Source organism: Etheostoma spectabile, chromosome 16, assembly GCF_008692095.1.
Source record: "Etheostoma spectabile isolate EspeVRDwgs_2016 chromosome 16, UIUC_Espe_1.0, whole genome shotgun sequence".
Lineage (NCBI taxonomy): Eukaryota > Metazoa > Chordata > Actinopteri > Perciformes > Percidae > Etheostoma > Etheostoma spectabile.
This window is the reverse complement of record NC_045748.1, coordinates 8,033,652-8,057,103: the sequence shown is the minus strand read 5'-3', so window position 1 is coordinate 8,057,103 and position 23,452 is coordinate 8,033,652. Positions and strand designations below refer to the sequence as shown.

Below are 23,452 nucleotides of genomic sequence, written 5' to 3'. Positions count from 1 at the left end.
CACAGTGAAAACTTCAACTTGTAATACTCAAAGTTCCTTTTTGTTGCTAATACATCTGCACTTTTACTATAAACTACTGAAAGTAGAACATTTATTTGTAATTGAGTATTTTAATAGTGTGGTTTTGCTATTTTAACTTTAGTGAATGATTTAAAGACATCTTCCAATATCTGTTAGTCTCTTTAAAAACACTCTAACACCAGTTAGGATTTAGATGCAGAACTTACTGATCCCTCTAAGTTTGTTCTTTCTTCTGTCATTGTGGGTTAAAGTCTCATGAAACTAATGTGTCTGCCTGTGAGTGCAGCACATGAGCTTCAGCTGATATTAAGAGACCACAAGCATGATACATTGCTGTGCATATGGGAAGTGAAGTCTAACTCAGGGTTGTTTTGGAACCACACATCCTCAACACTTGGCCACTGTTCCCTGATCCCCAGCGATGATTGGCTGACAACCAGGTGGGTGGATCAGGAGAAAAACAAACATTGCCACAGGCTTTGCCACTCTGTACCTGCCTGTCGACTGCCTACATTTCATTTTTGGCTCGGGTCAGATACCCTCTTTCAACCTTTCAGCCCATCCACCTCGCTGCTTCCTTTCTCTGTGCAGCCATGAGGACCACTGTGGTTGCCGTTGTCATGGGGATCTTCTGCGGGATGATGGCGGATGCAGACGTGAAGCCCCAGAAGGATTTCAACCTGCAGAGGGTAAGATAGAAAGACACACACATCCAGCTTTTGTTTTAAGGATTAATGTGTTTGAATCAGTTTAATTTGCTGTGTGTGGGTGTGGGTGGTCAAACTTTGAGAACAGCTACTCAGTCAGTGACCCAAAACAAGTCTTATTTAAGCATAATTTGTTAGGATTAATTAATTAGTGAATCCTGATTTTCCTGGTTCCCTTACACACTAGAAGTTCAGTTTGACATTTTTCATAGGTAAACACATCATAAGAAGCAGCTTTCTCATTTGTTTCCTGTCGCTGATGTGATACTGGATTTAGCAGTTGTAAAACGAGGGAGGAAAGACATGAAGTTTTGAGAGACTAACGTTCACATTGTTGGTTTTGGCGTTTTCCTAGGATGTTTTGACAATGAGAAAAACAAGTAGGTGTATTTTCTTGGTTTAAGTGAAATTAACAGTCAGAAACTCAAGATTTTTAATTTGTACACTAATTATTGTTTCATTTGTGTGTGTTTAGTTTGCAGGGAAATGGTACCGGGTGGGCCTGGCCTATGACTCTGTGTCGTTTGTCCCCTTCAGAGACAAGCTGAAGGCCTCCATGGGCATTGTTACAGCACTGCCAAACGGCAACGTTAACCTCACAATGTGGGACGTCACGTGAGTCTGTGTGCACGGGACATATACAACACAGTACATGTCTGTATTAATGGGTGGCCACAAAACTGTATGGAGGGAAGTTTGAAAAAGACAAAGACAATGTGTTTCCTCTGTGTGATTCAGACCTTTAGGTTGCCAGGTTATGGTGTACCACTATGAGAAGACCAACGTACCTGGACAGTTCACCTACTTCAGCACACGTAAGTCTCTGCTCGCATCTCACTCATCACCTTCCCGAGAGAGAAGAGAAAGGATTCTAAGTAAGCTCTGTGACTTTACTTTACTCAATTCGGCTACAATGTAAATATTTGGCTGGCAGTCCCGCAGCAGCAGAATGAATCTGCAGCCGTAGGAGCAAACAAGCACAAGCACACAGATAAAAGCCACAGTACCCATGTCTGGGCAAGACATGTGAAAAATATGTCAATCAATGTGCATTTAAATTTGGCTGTGTCTCTAACCCTGTGATGCTCTGTGACAAATCTGAGCAAACATTCCTCAGACTGAGCAAACATTCCACAGATTGTCCCTGAGCTTATAAATCATACATTTAGCAACGAGGATGCAGAGCTCAGCGTGGTTGGATGTAGACTGAATTAGCGTGAGGCTCCGTTCCTGAGTGCCTTAAAAATGAAATAATTTGTACAATAGGGAGTGAATGAACAGAAATAAAAGCAAAACAAAAATGTACCATGTTTGGTTTGTCACAGGTAGCCTATGTTTTTAGAGTGTTGGTTTTGTTTTTGTGATTCGCTGTATACATTTTAATGTTTTTTTCTTACCTTTTTAAAAACTACAAACCTGGTGCACTTTGAGATTTTCTTTGTTAAAAAAGATTTTGTCACAAATAACAATTGTTAAAATTGTTGAAATTTTTTTTTAATAATTATTTGTGGTGAATATGGCATTGTAGATACTGTAGCTATTGATATAAGTATAAGTCCTTTATTGTTCTGTGTGTACTGTATTTGAAATGTTGATATATTTCCATACTACATGCCTTCTTATTTGTTTTATTCCTTATTTTCTGCCTGTGTACATTCTGCTATTTTGTTTAGATATTTTTATTCATTGGGTGCCTTTATCCATTTGTATACTGAATATAGACCTTCCTTGTTTGATATCTCTTTTAATTTATGCCTGACAATTTCATCCTAAATAACAAAAATCAAGTCATCCAAATTCTAGATTACTATGTAACACACATGGATTTCCATCCATCCTCATATTTCTCTGGTTAAGTTAATATGTAATACTGATTAACAGGACGTTTTTGTCCCTCACTTCTGTTGTATGTTTTCTGTCAGGCCATAACATGGTGAAGGACATCACGGTGATGGAAACAAACTACACTGAATACGCTGTGGTTCTCAAACACAAGGTTTTCAACAGAGAGTACACACAGGTGGCTCTTTACGGTGAGACACACACACACACACACACATTTTTACATGACATGTAAACATGTGAGCTGCAGAGTCAACACTGTCTTATGTGTCTCTTGTTTGCAGGTCGCACTCAAACAGTCAGAAATGATGTCATTAACAAGTTTAAAGCCTTTGCCTTGTCCCAGGGTTTCTCCAGAGGTTCTATTCTGACTCCACCTCCAGCAGGTAAAGTAGGGGGAACACTCACATATCCACACATATACAATATACACTTGCGTGCACACACACAAACTCTGACATCTCTCCATAAGTGCATGTATAGATCCTGAGCGTGTGTGTGTGTGTGTGTGTAGTCCAGGACTGTGTGTGGTTACTAACAAAGTGTGGACACAGAGTGGGAATTGTAATTTCCCCATTGGGGATTAATAAACAGATTAAAACTAAGATTAAATTAAAAACACACACACACACACACACACACACACACACACACACACACACACACACACACACACACAGTGCATCCCACTGTCTTTGTGAGGACCCGTCATTGATATAATGCATTCCCTAGCCCCTTACCCTAACCATAACCTTTATCCTTAATTAAACAAGAACACACACACACAAAGTTGTGTTGACACTTCACCTTCTCCCTACAACATTTGTCATAAATCTTCTGACTGCTTAATACTGTGTAAATATGTATATCCGGGCACACACTGGTACAAGGAAATAGGCTTTGAGTGTCTGTGTGTCTTTAAAATACATTTGTTTGCTTGTGCTGCAATTCCATGTGGTCGAGAAAGTGTAAAAAAGTTCACACTTTTCACACTGTTATCAAGTTTTTGGGTGACTCACAGCCAAGTCACATTATGGTCTGTGTGTGTGTGTGTCATAACATAACATGACATGACTTTTTACCTACTTTTACAGGCACATGCGTGGTTTCAAATAAAATCTGGATATCCCAATTTAGTCTACTGATCTTTGTGGAATGTGTACAAAGGAATAGCATAGATAGTTATACATTCCTCAAATGCTCTAATGTCATTTATTTTCCTACTTCTGTGGTTGTTTGTGTAGAAAAACGGGGCTATCTCTCATTTAAATTGATACTGGGAGTTAAAAGCTTGCTATCTCTTTAAAATCTCTGTCAGTACTGTACAGTGGACAGTCAGGATGATCATGACCTCTTAGTGAATGGAGGTGGCGTTTCCCCTCTGACACAATGGCAGTCTTACACACACACACACACACACACACACACACACACACAGTTAATTGATGCTGAAGTTTTTTTATGTTTTCTGGCCAACAGAAAATTGCACACCATCAAGATCTGGTTAGGTGAGTCTTTTTTCTTTCTTTTAAATGAAATAAAACAATAGCAGTGTTATACAGACGTGTGTGTGTGTGTGTGTATGTGTGTGTGTGTGTGTGTGTGTGTGTGTGTGTGTGTGTGTGTGTGTGTGTGTGTGTGTGTGTGTGTGTGTGTGTGTGACTTCTGTGCAACAAATCTTCAGTGTATATTAATTTGTGATACTCCCTGTAGGTTCCCTGACGTGCCTGAGATCATATTCTGATGTTCTGTGTTTCCCAGCATTCACAATATAACTCTCTCTCTCTCTCTCTCTCTCTCTCTCTCTCTCTCTCTCTCTCTCCTCTCTCTCTCTCCTCTCGCTCTTTTGCTCTCATTCTGGCTAAAAAGAGGATGAATAGCAAATATTGCTGATGACATGTATACATCATTCTCTTTTAATGTACAGTAGTGTTTTACATTATTTTCATAGTTCTGCTGGGCTGATGTAGTTAAATAAACAATATTAACCTCCCGGGTATGTTTGAATCGTTTCTTTTTTCATTTACGACCACAGGTTTTTACTGTGATCAGGCTGTTTAATTGAACTATATTCTGAGATTTTCATGTTAACCACCTGAATATAATCAACTGTGCAATTCCCAAGTGCTGACCCAGTTAAATACACAATATTAAGGCTGGGCGCAAGTGCACGCAGGAGTGATTCAGTATAGTGTAGTTCATTAATGAACACCAGGGGGCAGAGACTACAAATCACTGCACAACAACCAGACCTCACAGCCCTCTGATATGCTACTTAATGATAGCTAATGCTAAAGCTAACTATGTAACTAAATATCATACAGCTCATAGTGTGAAATTAAGTTAAAGCCTCTATGGGTAGAATCAGGAAAATATTGACTTTGGTGCACCCTGTGGTGTAGTTTTAAAGAAAACACTGTGGCAGACTATCCAGCCTTTCCCTAGTAATTATCAGCTGTTTAATTCTGAGATGCATTGATTGGTTGTTTATTTTACCTTCAAATTCTGAAGTCCAATGATTAAATGCTGATTATATGGAGTGAACACACTTACATAAAGACACACAAAGAAAAGATACAGAGACCATCAGGACTTTGCTCTTTAGTTTTGTGGGGTTTTGTAGTGTTGTGGGAATTTACAAAATCCAAACAAAGTAAATCAGTTGGAACCTGGGACAGAGGCTGAGAGGATGCAGAGAGCGGTGTGTCTGGTGTCTTTGCTGGTCCTGAGTTCGGCCTGGATCCTGCAAGCGGACCCTGTGATGTCAGTACCTCTCACGCAGGAGGACTTTGATCTTGGCCGGGTGAGTATAGTCTGATATATAGATTTTATTATTTAATTTATAGATGACTAAAACATTTGTTGTTATAATTTTCTCCCTCCCCTGCATATTTGTGTCATGTGCTATGCTGTCCTAACAGTAAATATGCCTGTGTCCCGTGCAGTTCATGGGGAAGTGGTTTGAGTTAGCAGTGGTTTCTACTTGTCCTCGCTACATGCAGCGCAAGAGGGGAAACCCCGTCATTTTTGCACTGGAGCTGCAACATGTTGCCTTTGAGGGCAACTTCACAACGACAGCCACTATTTTCAGGTAAAGACTTATATGCATTCTAGATAGTTTAAATGATGTCCCATTCAGAGTGTAAGCTGTGCTCTGTTTGCATGTCTGTGTGCCCTGCATGTAGGAACAGCTCATGTCAGCAGACATCCACGAATTATGGTTTGACAAAGACTCCAGGACGATTCTTCCACCATGTTGCAAGTATATTTCTCCAGCTTTCCACTCCTCATCCTTTTCAAAAAATGTTATCTGATTGTATATTTTGCCCAAACAAGGTTTTGGTCTTGCTAAACTAACTCTGTCATGCAATTCATTGTGAACACTTTCCTGTCTGCAGGGTTCGGAGGAGACGTTGATTCCTTCGTGGTTCATTCCAATTATGATGAGTACGCAATGATGCTTCTGCTGAGCACAGAGAAACCCTCAGGGATTAAAACCACCACAATCAAGCTTTATAGTGGGTAACATTTGAATCTATCAAGTTAATTTGTTGGACTTTTTGTATAAATGTGTTGTTTTTCATTCCACACATGAATCAGTCTGTGTAATGTTATCTATGTCCTCTTCAGGTCGAACTATGAGTGTGAGGACCGCTGTGCTGGATGAATTCAAAGCGGTGGTCAGACAACATGGAGTGACTGATGCTATCATCATGAACCAGAATAAAGGTGATACACACACACTTATGCTGGTGACACCTGGTCCTCCCTAAAACCATCCCTTAAGTTTGAAACATGAATTTCATTTTCTGTGGCTTTTATTGACACACAGAAACCCCCACCCTCTCCATCTTACTGTCTTCCCAGGTGAGTGTGTTCCTGGTCAGATGACAACGCCCGTCACTGCTGAGCCTCAGGTACGTGCGTGTCAGATGTGCTGAAATGACATTTGCAAACTGATACCACAAATCTGTATTTGTATAAATCAGTCACCTTTGGTGGTTATTTTGTATGTCTTTCATTCAGGTTATTGTTCCCAAGATGTAGGAAAAAAACACAGTGCCACCTGTGGTTCCTGCACAAGAGAAGTATACTGGGAATGTTTGACTAGGTGAGAGGACATTGTTTAAAGATCACAGTAATTAGACACTTATCTATGTTTAATTACACTCATTATACACTAACTCAGTTTCCCACAGATCGCATATGGTAACCCATGGAAAGTGTATTTCCACATATATTCAGTGTCAATGCTATTTTATTTATTCATTTATATTCTGTATTTCTTTGCCATAGAGAGATGAGAGAACATAATTATTTCCAAACTCAAGCCAATTCTGTCCTTCCACAATAAGGTAAAAAGTAATTCTCACCTTCAGTACATCAAGACTGGACTTTTTAAAGTCTTCCCCAGTCTCCATAAACTCACCTATAAATGGTCCAAAATGGAGATGCATAGATTTTGACTTGATCCTGTTAACATTTTCTTTTCTGTACAGCACTTTAGTCAGCTGAAAATTAAGTCTAGAAATAAATTACCTACTAAAAATATTAAAAATGTAAAAATCATATGACATATATTATAAGTCTGTCCAACTTTGGCACACATGTTTGTTTATTGTCACAGGGTGAGAGATCATGTGGAATAACTGAAGAGAAAGATTATTGCACAAACCAGACTATCATGTTGTCACACTAATGCAGAGTGTGAAAAACTTTTCTTTTCTGTACAGCACTTTGGTCAGCTGAAACTGTTTAATTGTGCTCTAGAAATTAACTACCTACTACAAATATTAAAATGTAAAAATCATATGACATATATTACAAGTATTGTTGTCACAAAGTGTAAAAAACATTGTTCTCAATTGATTGAACCAGGGATCTTCAACAGAGGGTCCAAGGCCCCTACGGGGTCCTCAGAGTTACTGCAGGGGGGGCCACCAAATTATTGTTCAATTTTAAGTTAATTTTTTTTCCGTACAGAAAACTATTTTGCAAATCTATAACGTAAGACGGGTACGTTGGAGGGGGATAAGTAGGTCAAATGTTGCAAAGAAACTCCCACACACGGCCTAACTTGAAAAAAAAACGTGAAAATGTCTTAAAACTATAATGTGTAGTTTCTGTTGCCCTAATGAGGAATTCTAAGTACCGACAGCCCGTGCTGTTGCCAGTAGCCAAGGAGGACACGGAGGATTAAAAAAACATGATAGACTCTTCAAGTTTCTACATTTGAAAGTTGCCGAACGACACCAATTTCTATACCTATTCATGTCAAGACATACAGAGAGTGTTTTGTGAAGCTGATGCTTTGTGACATCTCATTTGGCAATGGCTAGAATGTAACGGACGTTCATTAATATAAAAAAGTTACGCACTAAAGCTTTGCATGAATCCAACAAATTATTAGTGAATATAAATCAGCCTGAAAAAAAGACATTGATGTTAGGCCTACTGGCCTCTAGGTAAACTCCCTAAAATCCACAGATACAGTTAATCCTAACGATTCAGCTTAGTTCTCAATGCACTTAGAAGGTGTGTATAAAAGATTTAGGCTTTTATTGTAGGCCCAGTTCATCATGCAACTTCATTTAAAAAAATATGAAGTAGGGGGTCCATGCTCAGTCCCTCTCTCAGATAAGGGGTCATTGGCTTAAAAAACCACAACATGGTTTTGTTAGTACTGACTTCATATGGCTATAGCACTGTATGGATACCATATGTTATTATATCACTGTTGTATTAAATTTTCTATTGGTATGTAAAATTAATTTGTAATGTATACATGCTTTGCAAATAAAGTAATTAGGGTTTCTCCGAGTGCATTGGATCTTTCTGAAACCCATACTATAATCTTATACTGCAACGTTTAACGTTTTTACTTTTGTTTGAATTTTATTTCAAGCACCCATGTTATGCTCATTTTCAGGTTCATAATTGTATTTTGAGGTTGTACCAGAATAGGTTTACATTGTTTAATTTTCAAAAAACACCATATTTTTGTTGTAGGCCTACTGCACATTGCTGCAGATCCTGTTTTCACCCTGTGTGTTTAGGCCTCTGTTTTAGCTACAGAGTGAGACAACTCACATGTTTTAGATACACAGTAAGACATTACACTTCTATACTATCTTTGTTGGGAGTCGCACATGCGGAGTAGCTAGTAAGCGCTTTTTCCAACTTTGGTCAGTAAAAGGCAGGATTAGCTGGGACACTTCTTCTAAACGAGGGACACTTGTGGAATACCTGCAGAACAGGGACATGTAAGTAGTTCTTTTGTAGATTATGGTGAACTAGTGCATGTTGTAGCAGTGTTTTGTCATTGAGAACGAGCTAGCAGGCTACGGTTAGCCACCTCTTCTCGACTAGTGACGTAGAAAGCCGTGCAGATTTTGAGCAGCTCACCTTGAGACTGAAGGCAGAAGACATTCAAAAACCCATATCACACTCAAAACAGCATTTTTTTTCAAGTTTGTATGCGTGTGGAAGCACCAGAGACATAAAATGACGCCCCAAATGCCAGAAAAAGTGTTTTTTTCATAATATGGGCACTTTCAGACAATAAAAGTAATAAAGGAAGAAACAAAGGAAGAAATGCAAACTTGACTTGATAGATCTCTGTTCCCACCAGCCAACCATCAAGGAATATGTAGCTTTTCATAATTAACATTGAAACTGTAAAATCCCCGTTCCTCAGTGGTTAAGAAAATGAATGTTCTTTCCTGCAAGAAAAAACAAAATACAGATTACAGACACAATATTGATTTGTTTGTGTTGCCAAAACTCTGAAGTCCAATGTTTAAGCTGTCCAGGCAAGTCAGAGCAAAAAGTAAGCAAGAGAAGCAGAACTTTGCTCTTTTGCTTGTTTGTTCTTTACTTGGCTCTGGGAGTGAGTGCATACAAAACATAGGTCAATGCCCTGTCCCCATTTGAAGAGTTGAGAGGTGTGTAAGAAACAGTGAGGAGGATGTCCTTTCCTGGGATTCAGTGACTTAGACATCAGTCTTCTTCGAGACGAGTGGACAGACAGACGATAGGATGCAAAAAACAGTGATTTTGGTTTCCTTGCTGGTCCTGGGGTGGTCATGGACCCTTCAGGGGGTCCCTGTACTTTCAGATCCTCTCTACACCACGCAGGAGAACTTTGCTCTGGGCCGGGTGAGTTTGGCAGACTTTCATGTTATTTTTGTTATAAGGTAAACGGTAGAAGCACAGTAGTTAGTCTGTTCTCTTTTCCACCCTTTTCTGTCTGTTTTTAGAGTAATACCCTTGACTTAATATTTAAGGGTATGTAAAGTTTCACCCTGCAATGGAAACCTTCATTAATCAATGACCTAAAAATCTTGAATAGAAGATGAAACCTATGATCTTTATGTGTGAAATGTAGAAAATGTTAAAGCAAATAGGCTACATTGAGAGCGTATAAGTAAGTGTATCGTCTGAATATAGCAAGATTTTGTTTTGCGTCCTGAAGATTTTTGTCTGAAGATTTTTATTGTGAGATCTATTCTAATGAGCTCTTTAAAGGACTTGATATCTCAGACGACTGAGTGGGTTCCCATTTATTAGTGTGTTTCTAGAGTGTTAAAGAACGCTTCCATTGAAAACAAAGTTTTTAATCCTATTATTTTGTCCATAGTGTTTTTAAATGCTCCAAGACATATCATGAGCAAAAAATGCCATGACTGAGCATTTCCGCCTTGGAGCTGCAGTGTACAATTGACAGTCTCAAAAACCTGGATTCAAACAGCCAGGGATTCCTACCTCACATACTGTACCTACAGGACCAATCTTCTCAACTTGCAGGGTGGGGCTTTCCATATTATTAGCATAATGCTATGGCATAACCAGCACGCTGGCAAAACGAGAGGGGTATCAGAGGATAAGCCAGTTGTGGCTACATGTTTGTATCTGGAGGACTTTAAGTGTATTGCGAGAAGTTAAAACTAGCAGTACAAATAATTGTATGCAATATTTTTATTTTGTTTTTATAGCACCTCAACCTTTTCAAGTTTTTAATCTGGTATATTGAACCAACAGTACCTTTGTCAGAAATAGGTTGTATGTGTGTTAAGCTAGTAAAATGTAGATATATAACGGTTTCTTTTTCTAACAGTTTTTGGGAACGTGGCATGATGTTGCTGTGGCAAGTACATGTCCCCATATGCAACGGCATAGGGAAGATGCTGCCATCGGTAAATTGGTGCTGCAGAGAGGCACCACCCAAGGCAAACTTAAAATGACTCGAACTGTACTCAGGTTGGTAAGAAGTGCACACACGCTAATGCACAAATTAAGAATCAAAAAGCATGTTTTTGAGAGTTGTAGAAAACAACACAATACATTTAGATGACTTAAAATTATTTTTTTATCAATTCAAGCTGTAACTCTTTTTACACTTTGACTCTCTCTAAACAGTTTTCTCCTTAAAACATTTTAGGAAAGTTTCTTAATTCAACATGACATACAGTATTTGATATAAAAAAGAAAAAATACATGATTATGTTCACAAATGCATATTATACTGCATATTATGTAAATCCTATTGTACACACACATTGGCTAATCCGTATAGTATTTCAGTCCAACAACGTTCAGTAAATTATCCAAAGTGTAAAATTCAGTGGTCGAAATAACTAAGTACAGTTACTCAAGTACATTTTCTGTCACTTTTTACTTCTACTCCACTATAGTTCAGGATGTAACGTGTACTTTTTACTTCATTAGGTAGATCAAATTATTTACACAAAATATATTGAATTATAACGTAATATAGATTAAGCTACTACAGTATATAAAGTGGTTAAAATTCTACCAGTTTCTATTAGTAATGCTTACACATTAATGCTATTAAAATAATTAAATTATATATATAATTCTGAAACTGTTTACACACACAGTAGACATTATTATTCTCCATATGGTCTGTGTATCAGTTTATATCTAAATGTGTTATTTTTGGTGTTTGTGCAGACGAGGAACATGTAGGGAGATGTCTGGGGACTATGAGTTGACTACTACTCCAGGACGATTCTCCTACCATGTTGCCAGTACGTCTCCCTCTGTAAAATCCTACAGTGAAACAGCTCTCTTTTCAGTTCATGCTGTTTGTTTTTAAAGGTATCTCTTCTGTCCTTTCCACAGAGTGGGGGGCAGACGTGGATGCCTACGTGGTTCACACAAACTACAATGAGTATGCGATAGTGATAATGAGCAAACAGAAATCATCAGGGGTTAAGAGCACATCAGTTAAGCTTTACAGTGAGTGGAAACTCTTCATAGATGCACTGGAACGTTTCACTATATTATTCATTCTAGTTCAGCTTTAATGCTGTTGAATAAACCTAAACAGTAAACCAAACCATGTAATGCTATCTTTTTGCTTTTTCAGTGGCCTGTATAATTTTAAACCCCATGTATTGTATACCATTTATTTAAATTAAGTCTATCTTGTGACATGAATATATTATATTCATGCCCTTTACACCAAATTAAAGTATTTGTTGACATCTGCTTCATCTGACTCACTCTGTCCTCTTCAGGTCGAACTATGACTGTGAGAGACACTGTGCTGGATGACTTCAAAACCCTGGTCAGACAACAGGGAATGAGTGATGACAATATTATCCTTAAGCAGAACAAAGGTACATTGCAGATTCTCACACACAATTGCACAAACCTCTGATTATGAATATATACAATATATCTGAATACATTCAGATGATATTTGAGTAAGCAATGAAGGTTCACAGAGAGAAATGTTACCACCACTCTTCATGAAACAGTTCATATTTATTGTCCTACAAGAGGAAATGTTTTTTGCAGCACACAAATATAATACATCAGCACAATCCAAATACAATACGACATTAAAAGAATACATTGTTTGGCTATAAAGTGCATGGGTGTCTAAATGATGCCTTTTCATTTAAAACCTTGCAGGTGACTGTGTTCCTGGGGAGCTGGTGGCAGAGCCGTCAGCACAGCCCGAGCCTCAGGTACTCAAAATACATTTATTTAATTTAAACTAATTAGTCTTATATAATACTACAGGCAAATGGAAACCATGAGGAAAATAGAAACCAGCCAGTCAATAGATACCCAGCTCGTATAATAACGGAAAGGAGATAGAAGCCACTGATATCCAAGAAAGCTTCTCGCGATGCATGGATGATTTCACCCCAAGTCCAGCACCATGAAACTAAACACCAAGCGGAAGGAGGGTGGCAGAGGACTAGTTAGCGTCAAAGCCATAACCTGCTAAGTGAATATTTCAGACAACAGATACCCGGTGATGAGGAGGCAGGGAGAGAGGAGGAAGGAATCATCATGGAAGGACAAGCCCCTTGGCCACCGACAGATAGAAGAAGTGGCTGATATTGAGAAATCCTACCAGTAGCTGGAAAAGGCTGGTCTGAAAGATAGCACAGAGGCACTAATCATGGCAACACAAGAACACGCTGTGGGCACAAGATCAATCAAATCAGGAGACTTTGTTGCAGATGTGCAAAGGTTTATTGTACATATACATGATGAAATGTACAGTCTTTGGAGATTAGACTCCATCAATTTGTAAAATAAATTTTTAAAAGGGGTAAAGAAACAGGACATATACCCCCCGATGGAGTCCAGACACTGGTGGTGGTGGTGAAGGCGGTGAAGGAGTCGACGGAGTCGACGGAGTGGTCTGCAGGAAGAGGACCCAGGGTGCCTGGAGGTGGAAGGGGAGGAGGACGGTTTCACGCTTTGCCTGAAATGACAGCTGACAGCAGCAGGGAGAGAAAACAGATTTAAAGCAGGGATACAATGCTGTGATTGGCTCGTGAAATTCTGATTTCTGAAAAGTGAACGCCTCTAAACAGCTGTTTTGTTTTTTTAGGAAGAGAGAGCGGTAATTGAAGTTATTTGAAGTCTTCCTGAAAGAATTTACTCTGAATTTACTCTGAGTAAAATGCAGGCAGGTAAGGCATACAATTGAACGCCATAACCAACTGGTTGGCATAGTGTACAGGAACATCTGTGCCCAGTATAGGGAGAATGACAGAGCTAAGATCCTGTGGGACTTCTAGATCCAGACTGATAAAAGGGTGATGGCTAACCAACTGTCAGTGGTCGCAGCAGAAGGTAGTTGTGATAAATGTAGCAATTCCAAGCGACAGCAACATCAAGAAGAAGGAACATGACAAACTTGAAAAATATCAAGGTCTTAGAGATGAGCTGGAGGAGATGTGGAAAGTGAAGGTAACTGTGGTTCTAGTGGTTATTGGAGCAATTAGAGCTGTAACCCCAGACTGGGACAGTGACCCCAGAAAATTCCAGGAACAACATCAGAGATATCTGTCCAGAGGAGCACAGTCTTGGGAACAGTTAAGAGACTGCACAGAACACTCAGGCTCAGATGGAGGACCCAAGCTTGAAGGACGTGGACCGCCCAAGATAGGGCGAGTGAGGAATTTGTTTATTGTATTATTGTTTGTTTACTGTATATATAGATAGATACAGTATATAGGTACTGTAGATCTAGAGAGATATAGAATCCCTTCCAACAGTAGTTGGAGTATGAAGTTCAGAGTCAAGTAAAACTTTAGATGTATTAGCACCAGAATCTTAATATTCTACATTTAATAAAATAAAATATTCTGTCTCTGTTAAAGTGTGCTAATGTGGACACTGCATTAAATGCTGTTGCCCTACAAGACATCTGTTGATTGTGAAAGAGACATTTAAACAGTATATTTGGGGTTCAGGTGTCTTGTATCTCTAACTAAGTCTGTCTGCGGCTGTGATACAGCGGATGAAAAGAAGTGTGCCTTCTTTGGCTCCTGCTGACGTTGAGGGTTCTGGTGATGATACACCTCTTTTCAATGGAGCTGGTAAGTAATCAGCTTACTCAGTTGAATAACCCTGATATGCTTAGATATATCCTACAGCATAGTGCATTCATGAAAATGGATGTGTGTTGAATGGAAGATAAGAGATCCCGATTCTGATGTTGCAACAAATGGTCATATATCCTTCCTTCTCCTATTCTCTCCCTCTCTCTCCTCATAGAGGCCTGTAAAGCAGCACCGGATACAGGACCATGTTTTGGGATGCACCAGCGTTACTACTACAACGCCTCCCTAATGAGCTGTGAACTCTTCAAGTATGGAGGGTGTTTGGGCAACCAGAACAGCTTTGAAAATGAGAGAGAGTGCCTGCAGAGATGTCGCACTGAGGGTAGGAGTGAAATACAAAATAAAACATCTGCATACATGTATGGGAAGATTATACAATACATGCAGCATTCATATTTTGGCCTATTGCCAGTTAATTATACGTAAGTGCAGTGTTTAGTTTTGTTTGCATTTTTAACCATCTGTCTTTTAAAAATTTTAAATGGGCATTTAACTGTTGCAGGTGTAGACCAACACCCTCCCACAAATACTGTTGATTGTGTTGATTGCTAGGTTTCCCATCTGTAGATCAGAATTAAGTAATACTGCCTGTTATCATGCTGTGAAATTTTAAAATAATAAAATAAAAACCTGGAAATACATGACTATATCAATTCTCCTTTGTTCTGTCTTCAAAGCTGTGTGCCGTCTGCCCATGGCGGCCCAACCCTGCACAGGCCAGCCACCCATCTGGGCCTTTGACTCTACCGTTGGACTGTGCGTGCCCTACAAACAGGGCTTCTGCCAGGGCAACGCCAACAAGTTCTACAGCAAGGCCGAGTGTGACGAGTACTGCGGGGTGGTGAATGATGGTGAGATGATAAGGAGATGCATAACACTTTAAATATCCATCCTCATGGGATGACAACAATTATTTTGTTGTTTTGCTCTTTTGCAGAGGGAGAGCTCCTGAAGGCAAACTAAGTGAGATGAGGAAACATCGCTGCTCATCTTGATACAGCGATGCAACATGAACCAGCATCACATAAGGCGCACATTAAAGAAACATAATACTTGTCTCGGCACTCACAGAATATGTGAAGTTATACTACAACGAATCAGTAATAAAACAAGACCCAACTTTGTCTCTCTGGTGTCTCTTGTTTGTTTCTTTTCTTAGCCTGTCACTTTCTGGGGATGCAGTTTCTTCCTGGTGTCCATAAATACATCCAAAAATGACACAAGACAAAAATCATGGACATGCTCCCTTGTCAGCTCCTCATTTAAGATATCAGTTATACCATCACAGATGCAAAGTATATTGTACAGCCATGAGCACAGATGTTTTAGCAATGATAATTGGAAGCAGGGACGTGCACAGACATTTGGAGGGGCTATTGCTCGAATCTGGAAAAATTGGCAACAATTTTTGTATTGGTGTTTTATCCTTGTGTTTTTACTCTCAGTGTGTTCTGACAGTGTGTGTTATCTAGATGAGGATTGTCCGTAGTGTTTGGCTGCACTGAGCCTGTTTTGAGACGTGTTGGAAAAGTTGTGTTGCATGGAATGAGTTTTGCTGGAGATGTGAACTGTTCAGGTGACTGTTGGTCATTAGAGTTTTTGTCTTCACAATGCCCCTGATAAAATAGACCTACTTCACATTAAATAAATAATGCAGGATGGTTGTTTGACATTATCAAATGCTTCTCTCACAGCTGGCCTGCTGACAGTTTTAATCCAGCTCTGCAAAGTTGCAGATCTTTGAACTGCTTCAATGAGCTCTTTCTCTCTCTTCTTCAGCAGCCTTTACCACACAAAACTAACATTTTGTTTTTAAATGCAAAGAATAATACATTAACCAGTTGGGACATTCATTTATCATATCATAATAAAGCAAAGTCACTTTCACTTTCACTAACGTCACATCTGATTGATGGTTGAAAAATGTGGGCTACAAATGCATTCAGTCTGCCTGCGATCATCTGCCACGCTTTCTCTTACTGCTCACTCTGTAGAAAGTATGAACAATGTGTATTCTTCATTTTAGCATCAATAAATCTGTGGTCAACCTCGTGGTCTGTTAAGGAAATGTGAATGCGCATCTGTCCAAATTAATTCAGCCTGGTTCAACCTGTCACTCCTCCTCAGCCTGGCTTGGTCTTTGTAAAACGCACCAAGCCAAGTTGCACACATTAGACCAGGTCACGCCTTGCTTTATTGGTTAGCCTGGATTTATAAATTCTGTTTTTGTGAAACAGACCCCAGGTAGAAGTAGGCTTCAGTGTGGTTTAATAATAGCTAAGCTGTATCTAATGGCTATATCTTCCAAAACCTTAAAACAAATTAAGTTGTTTGATACAGACCCTCTTTATATATCCTCTTCATATATTTCTAGCCTATATCAATTTACAAAAAGTTTCACATTGAAAGTTAAATATAATTGACAAGTATATGATGTGGTCAACTGCAAATATTTAACATTGTAATCATTTCATAGTCCTGTCTGCTTTCTCTGTCTACTTTAGTCATGTTTTAATGAACGCCAGGAAGTCTGACAGACGCATTAAAGAGTTGGATATAGTAATGCATTGTTTTATTGGTAATAATAAATATAATATGATAATTTAACACAATCTGAGTACTGACTCACAATCACAATGTTTCTTTAATTGGTTAATCATTGGTTAATCATGGTTCATGTTGTATCTTTGCATGATAAGTTCAGATGAGTGGTGATGTTTCTTCTTCCTCAGTCTGCACTTCTAAAAAGAGAACTTCATCAGTCCTAACATCTTCAGAAGCTCTTTTCTGTAAAAGAGCAAAAAATTATTTAATTCTTTTATCATGTCTGGGTAAAGATTTAGTGTAAATTTGCATGGACACATACTGTGCTGAACAGAACTGTATATGAAGTTAAACACCCTGAACTACAACACAAAGTTGTGTTTTAAAGATGGACCATGCAGTTAAATAATCGGCAGCACATGTCGGCTATAAAAGGAGCTCACACAGTCAAAATGTTTATATTCGAGTTTCTGAAGATGTGTTAAATATGTTTTTGTATTTCACTCCTCACCTTTAGTGCGACATCTCTGCATACACTCTTTCTCAGTTTGAAAGTTGTTACGGTTGCCCCGACACCCTCCATAGGTGAAAAGCTGGCAGCTCATTGAGGAGGAGTTGTAGAAGTAACGTGGAATGGCCGCCTTACATGGACCTGTTTCTGGTGCTTGTTCACAGACCCCTACAAAAAGAGAGAGAGAGATAACGCAAGTAACAGGGAGAGATATCAGTTAGTTAGAACTGGACTCTAAATGACGTCACATGTACAGTACTCAATGGTTTGTACTTTTAGTTCCTGTGATCAACATCAGAACCAAGATCTCTCTTTCATTTTTATATTGTGTTTTATCCTTGTGTTGTTACTCTCAGTGTGTTCTGACGGTGTGTGTTATCTAGATGAGGATTGTCCGTAGTGTTTGGCTGCACTGAGCCTGTTTTGAGACGTGTTGGAAAAGTTGTGTTGCATGGAATGAGTTTTGCAGGAGATGTGAATTGTTCAGGTAACTGTTGGTCATTAGAGTTTTTGTCTTCACAATACCCCTGATAAAATAGACCTACTTTACATTAAATAAATAATGTCGGATGGTTGTTTGACATTATCAAATGCTTCTCTCACAGCTGGCCTGCTGACAGTTTTAATCCAGCTCTGCTAAGTTGCAGATCTTTGAACTGCTTCATTGAGCTCTTTCTCTCTCTTCTTCAGCAGCAATTACAATGTTTCTTTAATTGGTTAATCACTGGCTAATCATGGTTCATGTTGTATCTTTGTATGATAAGTTCAGATGAGTGGTGATGTTTCTTCTTTCTCAGTCTGGCTTCCTGCCATTCCAAAAAGAGGACTTTATCAGTCCTAACATCTTTAGAAGCTGTTTTCTGTTAAAGGCATTCTTACATTTAATTCTTTTATCATGTCTGGGTAAAGATTTAGTGTAAATTTGCATGGACACATACTGTGTTGTACAGAACTGTATATGAAGGTAAACCCCCGGAACTATGACACAGTTGCTTTATAAAGATGAACCATGCAGTTAAATAATCGGCAGCACATGTCGGCTATAAAAGGAGCTCAGACAGTCAAAATGTTTATATTCTGGTTTCCCAAGATGTGTTAAACATGTTTTTGTATTTCACTCTTCACCTTCAGTGTGACATCTCTGCATACACTTTGTCTCAGTTTGAAAGTTGTTTTGGTTGCCCAGACACCCTCCATAGGTGAAAAGCTGGCAGCTCATTGAGGAGGAGTTGTAGAAGTAACGTGGAATACCCGCCAGACATGGACCTGTTTCTGGTGCTTGTTCACAGACCCCTACAAAAAGAGAGAGAGAGATAACGCAAGTAACCCAGAGAGATAACAATTAGTTAGAACTGGACTCTAAATGACGTCACATGTACAGTACTCAATTGTTTGTACTTTTAGTTCCTGTGATCAACATCAGAACCAAGATCTCTCTTTCATTTTTATATTGTGTTTTATCCTTGTGTTTTTACTCTCAGTGTGTTCTGACAGTGTGTGTTATCTAGATGAGGATTGTCCGTAGTGTTTGGCTGCACTGAGCCTGTTTTGAGACATGTTGGAAAAGTTGTGTTGCATGGAATGAGTTTTGCAGGAGATGTGAATTGTTCAGGTGACTGTTGGTCATTAGAGTTTTTGTCTTCACAATGCCCCTGATAAAATAGACCTACTTCACATTAAATGAATAATGTCGGATGGTTGTTTGACATTATCAAATGCTTCTCTCACAGCTGGCCTGCTGACAGTTTTAATCCAGCTCTGCTAAGTTGCAGATCTTTTAACTGCTTCATAAAGCTGTTTCTTTCTCTTCTTCAGCAGCAATTACAATGTTTCTTTAATTGGTTAATCACTGGCTAATCATGGTTCATGTTGTATCTTTGTATGATAAGTTCAGATGAGTGGTGATGTTTTTTCTTTCTCAGTCTGGCTTCCTGCCATTCCAAAAAGAGAACTTCATTAGTCCTAACATCTTTAGAAGCTGTTTTCTGTTAAAAGCATTTTTTTTCATTTAATTCTTTTATCATGTCTGGGTGGGGATTTTGTGTAAATTTGCATGGACACAAACTGTGCTGTACAGAACTGTATATGAAGTTAAACACCCCGAACTATGACACAGTTGTGTTATAAAGATGGACCATGCAGTTAAATATTCGGCAGCACATGTCGGCTATAAAAGGAGCTCAGACAGTCAAAATGTTTATATTCTGGTTTACCAAGATGTGTTAAACATGTTTTGGTATTTCACTCTTCACCTTCAGTGTCACATCTCTCCATACACTCTTTCTCAGTTTGAAAGTTGTTACGGTTGCCCCGACACCCTCCATAGGTGAAAAGCTGGCAACTCATTGAGGAGGAGTTGTAGAAGTAACGTGGAATGTACGCATCACATGGACCTGTTTCTGGTGCTTGTTCACAGATCTCTACAAAAAGAGAGAGATAACACAAGGAACACAGATAGATAACAATTAGTTAGAACTGGACTCTAAATGATGTCACATCTACAGTACTCAATGGTATGTACTTTTAGTTCCTGTGATCAACATCAGAACCAAGATCTCTCTTTCATTCAGCACATATTCATTATTAGCCCTGCTCAATAACCGTACCATGTTAATCAACTGAGTAAGTTGATCTTGTACCTGTAGCATTAAAAAGAAATGTAGTGCGCGGATTCAGCAGAGTGGTATTGAGCAGAGTTGCATTAACAGTAGGATCCTCCACTTCTGCAGGAGCCACAGAGGGCTCCACCTGAATCACAGCCACAGACAGACACGGTCAGAGATACATGACATGTAAATCCTCTTGTAGTTCCACATAACATTCTTTCACTTGTTTCAGATTATTAAACACTTTCTCTAAAATGGTTGACAACGTCACATATTCTGCAATGTCTTATTAAAGCATTTCACTAAAACTAGCATTGCAAAAAGTGAGACATACTCATCCAAAATATATATATATATATATACACATTCCCTGACAAAAGTCTTGTCGCTTATCTATTTTGTAGAAACACCTGCTATTAACCCGACTTTTAATTAATCAACTGGTGTAAGAAATAGCTCATATGAAAAGCTAAAACCCTCCCAAATGATGTTCAATGCACTGAAATAAATTAGTTTCACTAAAAAAAGATTTATTATTCAAACAAGACAGAAAGGTCAAAATTTGGCATGACAAAGGTTTTGTCGCCTATACATAAATTGAAAAAATTTACTACAAATACTAAAATATGTCAGCAAATTAAATAGTGGTGCTGTGAGATTCAAATTTAATATCTTGTATGACTTCCATGAGCTTGAAGGACTGCATCCATGCGGTTTGGCAAGGATTCATACAATGTAGTGATGAAGTCATCAGGAATAGCTAGGAAAGCAGTCTTGTATGCCTCCCAGAGTTCATCAATATTCTTTGGTTTGGTCTTCCATGCTTCCTCTTTCATCCTACCCCACATATGCTCAATGATGTTCATGTCTGGTGACTGGGCCGGCCAATCCTGGAGCATCTTGATCTTATTTGCCTTAAGGAACTTTGAAGTGGAGATGGAAGTATGCGATGGAGCACCATCCTGCTGAAGAATTTGGCCTCTTTTATGGTTGGGAATATAAGAGGTAGCTAAGATGTCTTGGTATTTGAGACTAATGATGTTGCCTTCCACCCTGCAGATCTCTCGCACACCCCCATACTGGATGTAACCCTAGACCATGATTTTTCCGCCACCAAACTTTACTGTTTTCTGGGTGAATCTTGGATCCATGCTGGCTCCAGTAGGTCTCCTGCAATATTTGCGGCAACTGTGGTGTAATTCAACAGAAGATTCATCTGAAAAATCCACTTTCTTCCACTTCTCCAGCGTCCATCCTTTTAGCAGGCTGTGGGCCTTGGCAAATGCCACACGATTTTTCAATTGTCTTTTGTTTAGTGCTGGCTTCTGGGGACTGATTTGACCATGGAGGCCATTTTGAGACAGAATCCGACAAACCGTTCTGGTTGACACAGGGACTTCAGGGGACCAGGTCTTGTGGAGCTCTGCTGCAGTGGAAAATGGGCTGGCCTTGGATTTTCGAGCCAACAAACGGTCCTCTCGAGCAGTTGTCTTGCGGGGTCTGCCTGACCTGGGCTTGTCAAAAACATCTCCAGTGTCTACAAATTAATCCTCTGTACTTGACGCTGAGACACATTGAAGGTGTCTGCCACATCAGCAGTGGATCTGGTCTTCAGCCTCTTGATAATCAAAACTTTAGTCTCAGGGTGAATCTTAGGCATGTTTGCAGATGTCTAGTTGCAGTTGATGTGAAGGTCTAGTGTACTGGGGTTGTTTTTATACACACCTGAGACCTAACTGATCCATTATTAGTCACAGGTGAAGCTCATATGACAAGGCGACAACACTTATGTCTTTGCAAAAATTGACTCAATGGGCTTTACCAAGCTGTGAATATTAGAATACTTTTTGACAGTTTCTTTTTGCACTGAAACACTATTACAAGCCATTTCTTGTAAATAAATCTTGATTCGAAATATATTTCAGCGGCACTTCAGGTCAATTTGTAAGTAAAAGTAAAAAGATAAGTAAAAAGATAAGTAAGTAAAAAGAAAAAATGACCTGACACAGGACAAAGAAAGCACAAAGACTAAATACAAAGGGTAACTAACAAGAGGCAAGTGACAAGAGGGCTGGGAAACAGGTAAAAAACTTCAGGTAATCACGGGGCGGAAAAACACAGGAAGCAGAACTAAATACAAGACGAGACAGAGACCACACTTCAAAATAAAACAGGAAACAGAACATGTACAAGACAAGACCAAAAATACCTAAAAAAAAACGCAAGACAGGACAGAACCAGGCTAAAAAATAAACACAGGAAAACAGACATAAACACCAAACCATCACAAGAATGGCTATAGGAAAAGATAATCCTTTATAAAAATCGCTGTGGTCAGAGATACATGAAATTTGTAATTTCACATGCTGCATTCTCCTGAACGTGTTTCAAGATTAGTTTAAACACTTTTTCCAATTCAGTTGACCATATCAAAACATTCTGTAATGTCTTATTACACTTAAGCTCCATCACATTCTTTACAAGTGAGACATTCATATCCAAAACCTTTCTTTTTAAAATGTCTGCAGCATTAAATCAAAGGGAAATTCTACTTTCCCTGTTCATTTTAAATCTGATAAACCTGTTAATTATCTGATAAAGAACCAGTATGGCAGCATTACAATAGACAATAAAAGAAAAAATAACATGTATGTAATCAACAAAAAAGAAGGATATAAACTAATTTACAAAAACAGCTGCGAATCTCAACCACTTACATGATCCCCATCCACAGGGACCCCCAGAAGGGTCCAGGTCCACCCCAGGAGCAGCACAGAAAACAGAATCATTGCTTTCTCCATCTTAACACTCTTTCTGTCCTGCTGTGTCGGAAGTTCTGAGAGCCTGAACTGATGGACATGTAGCTATCTACTTGCTTTTTATATTGTTCTACTACTCCCCGGCCCAGTGCATTGATTTATGTGACTCATGTGCTGTGCTGCTCCCATATATATTTACTCCCACAGCCAACGAGTAAAGCAAAACACTTTTATTTAAACAGTGTGTCATCTGATACCTGGCACCTGACAAATTAGACATCTGACTTCAGACTTAAAAAAATGTGTTTTCTAATCTGTAACCTTGAACAGGAGCCTACCCCTAAATGTAAAGCATAATGGTACAGCAATTAAAAAGCTTTTTTAAAGAGACCCCAAGTTTGTGTGAAGTAAATGTAAAGCTATCTAAAATGTCTCTATCTATTAGTGGATGACTTGCATGTAAAACTAGAACACTCTGTATCTCACTCAGTTAACATGACAACAAACCAAATGGCTCCACAAAAAACTTTTAACAACAGAGCAGTGCGAGGCTGGATAAACTGAT

The 23,452-nt window shown here is 39.0% G+C and overlaps 4 protein-coding genes across 15 annotated transcripts; 3 read left to right on the top strand and 1 right to left on the bottom strand.

Moving 5' to 3' along the window:
* Positions 1-95: 95 nt before the first annotated feature.
* Positions 96-23,054, bottom strand: LOC116703949 (BPTI/Kunitz domain-containing protein). Of its 3 annotated transcripts, none has more exons than XM_032539061.1 (6): positions 22,846-23,054; positions 20,162-20,270; positions 19,775-19,942; positions 18,648-18,815; positions 17,523-17,690; positions 96-160 (listed from the first exon to the last, which is right to left on the bottom strand). In XM_032539061.1, exons 1-6 carry the CDS (start codon positions 22,927-22,929, stop codon positions 111-113), a joined length of 747 nt encoding a protein of 248 aa, XP_032394952.1. In that variant the 5' UTR covers positions 22,930-23,054; the 3' UTR covers positions 96-110. The 3 variants fall into 3 exon arrangements, with proteins under 3 accessions (XP_032394952.1, XP_032394955.1, XP_032394953.1); XM_032539062.1 differs by lacking the exon at positions 96-160 and adding an exon at positions 17,226-17,254; XM_032539064.1 differs by lacking the exon at positions 18,648-18,815.
* On the top strand, positions 442-4,566 carry ptgdsa (prostaglandin D2 synthase a). Of its 2 annotated transcripts, XR_004335548.1 has the most exons (8): positions 442-710; positions 1,204-1,343; positions 1,467-1,543; positions 2,651-2,761; positions 2,855-2,956; positions 4,050-4,078; positions 4,284-4,355; positions 4,420-4,566. XR_004335548.1 is itself a non-coding variant. In XM_032539081.1 (7 exons), the coding sequence occupies exons 1-6, from the start codon at positions 615-617 to the stop codon at positions 4,076-4,078; spliced, it is 555 nt and encodes a 184-aa protein (XP_032394972.1). In that variant the 5' UTR covers positions 442-614; the 3' UTR covers positions 4,284-4,566. The 2 variants fall into 2 exon arrangements, 1 of the variants encoding a protein (XP_032394972.1); XM_032539081.1 differs by having other exon boundaries at positions 4,284-4,566.
* LOC116703952 (protein AMBP) lies at positions 5,123-7,279 on the top strand. Of its 9 annotated transcripts, none has more exons than XM_032539074.1 (8): positions 5,123-5,373; positions 5,516-5,661; positions 5,756-5,832; positions 5,969-6,088; positions 6,201-6,299; positions 6,438-6,487; positions 6,612-6,681; positions 7,198-7,279. In XM_032539074.1, the coding sequence occupies exons 1-7, from the start codon at positions 5,260-5,262 to the stop codon at positions 6,615-6,617; spliced, it is 612 nt and encodes a 203-aa protein (XP_032394965.1). In that variant the 5' UTR covers positions 5,123-5,259; the 3' UTR covers positions 6,618-6,681; positions 7,198-7,279. The 9 variants fall into 9 exon arrangements, with proteins under 9 accessions (XP_032394965.1, XP_032394960.1, XP_032394962.1 ...); XM_032539069.1 differs by having other exon boundaries at positions 6,597-6,681; XM_032539071.1 differs by having other exon boundaries at positions 6,403-6,487.
* LOC116703943 (protein AMBP) lies at positions 9,461-15,592 on the top strand. The gene is made up of 10 exons (XM_032539050.1): positions 9,461-9,728; positions 10,687-10,829; positions 11,544-11,620; positions 11,715-11,831; positions 12,113-12,214; positions 12,513-12,568; positions 14,362-14,443; positions 14,622-14,789; positions 15,145-15,318; positions 15,405-15,592. The coding sequence occupies exons 1-10, from the start codon at positions 9,609-9,611 to the stop codon at positions 15,428-15,430; spliced, it is 1,065 nt and encodes a 354-aa protein (XP_032394941.1). The 5' UTR covers positions 9,461-9,608; the 3' UTR covers positions 15,431-15,592.
* Positions 23,055-23,452: the final 398 nt, after the last annotated feature.

Excerpts from the sequence above, each read along its gene's own strand:
- ptgdsa (XM_032539081.1), top strand. The coding sequence starts at position 615 with ATGAGGACCACTGTGGTTGCCGTTGTCATGGGGATCTTCTGCGGGATG. Across the intron at positions 1,344-1,466 it reads CTCACAATGTGGGACGTCAC|ACCTTTAGGTTGCCAGGTTA; the intron begins GTGAGTCTGTGT and ends TGTGTGATTCAG. Across the intron at positions 2,957-4,049 it reads TCTGACTCCACCTCCAGCAG|AAAATTGCACACCATCAAGA; the intron begins GTAAAGTAGGGG and ends TCTGGCCAACAG.
- LOC116703952 (XM_032539068.1), top strand. The coding sequence starts at position 5,260 with ATGCAGAGAGCGGTGTGTCTGGTGTCTTTGCTGGTCCTGAGTTCGGCC. Across the intron at positions 5,374-5,515 it reads AGGACTTTGATCTTGGCCGG|TTCATGGGGAAGTGGTTTGA; the intron begins GTGAGTATAGTC and ends TGTCCCGTGCAG. Across the intron at positions 6,089-6,200 it reads CACCACAATCAAGCTTTATA|GTCGAACTATGAGTGTGAGG; the intron begins GTGGGTAACATT and ends TGTCCTCTTCAG.
- LOC116703943 (XM_032539050.1), top strand. The coding sequence starts at position 9,609 with ATGCAAAAAACAGTGATTTTGGTTTCCTTGCTGGTCCTGGGGTGGTCA. Across the intron at positions 9,729-10,686 it reads AGAACTTTGCTCTGGGCCGG|TTTTTGGGAACGTGGCATGA; the intron begins GTGAGTTTGGCA and ends TTTTTCTAACAG. Across the intron at positions 10,830-11,543 it reads ATGACTCGAACTGTACTCAG|ACGAGGAACATGTAGGGAGA; the intron begins GTTGGTAAGAAG and ends GTGTTTGTGCAG.
- LOC116703949 (XM_032539061.1), bottom strand. The coding sequence starts at position 22,929 with ATGGAGAAAGCAATGATTCTGTTTTCTGTGCTGCTCCTGGGGTGGACC. Across the intron at positions 17,691-18,647 it reads GCAGAGATGTCACACTGAAG|GGGTCTGTGAACAAGCACCA; the intron begins GTGAAGAGTGAA and ends CTCTTTTTGTAG. Across the intron at positions 161-17,522 it reads GCAGAGATGTCGCACTAAAG|ATGTCTTTAAATCATTCACT; the intron begins GTGAGGAGTGAA and ends AGATATTGGAAG.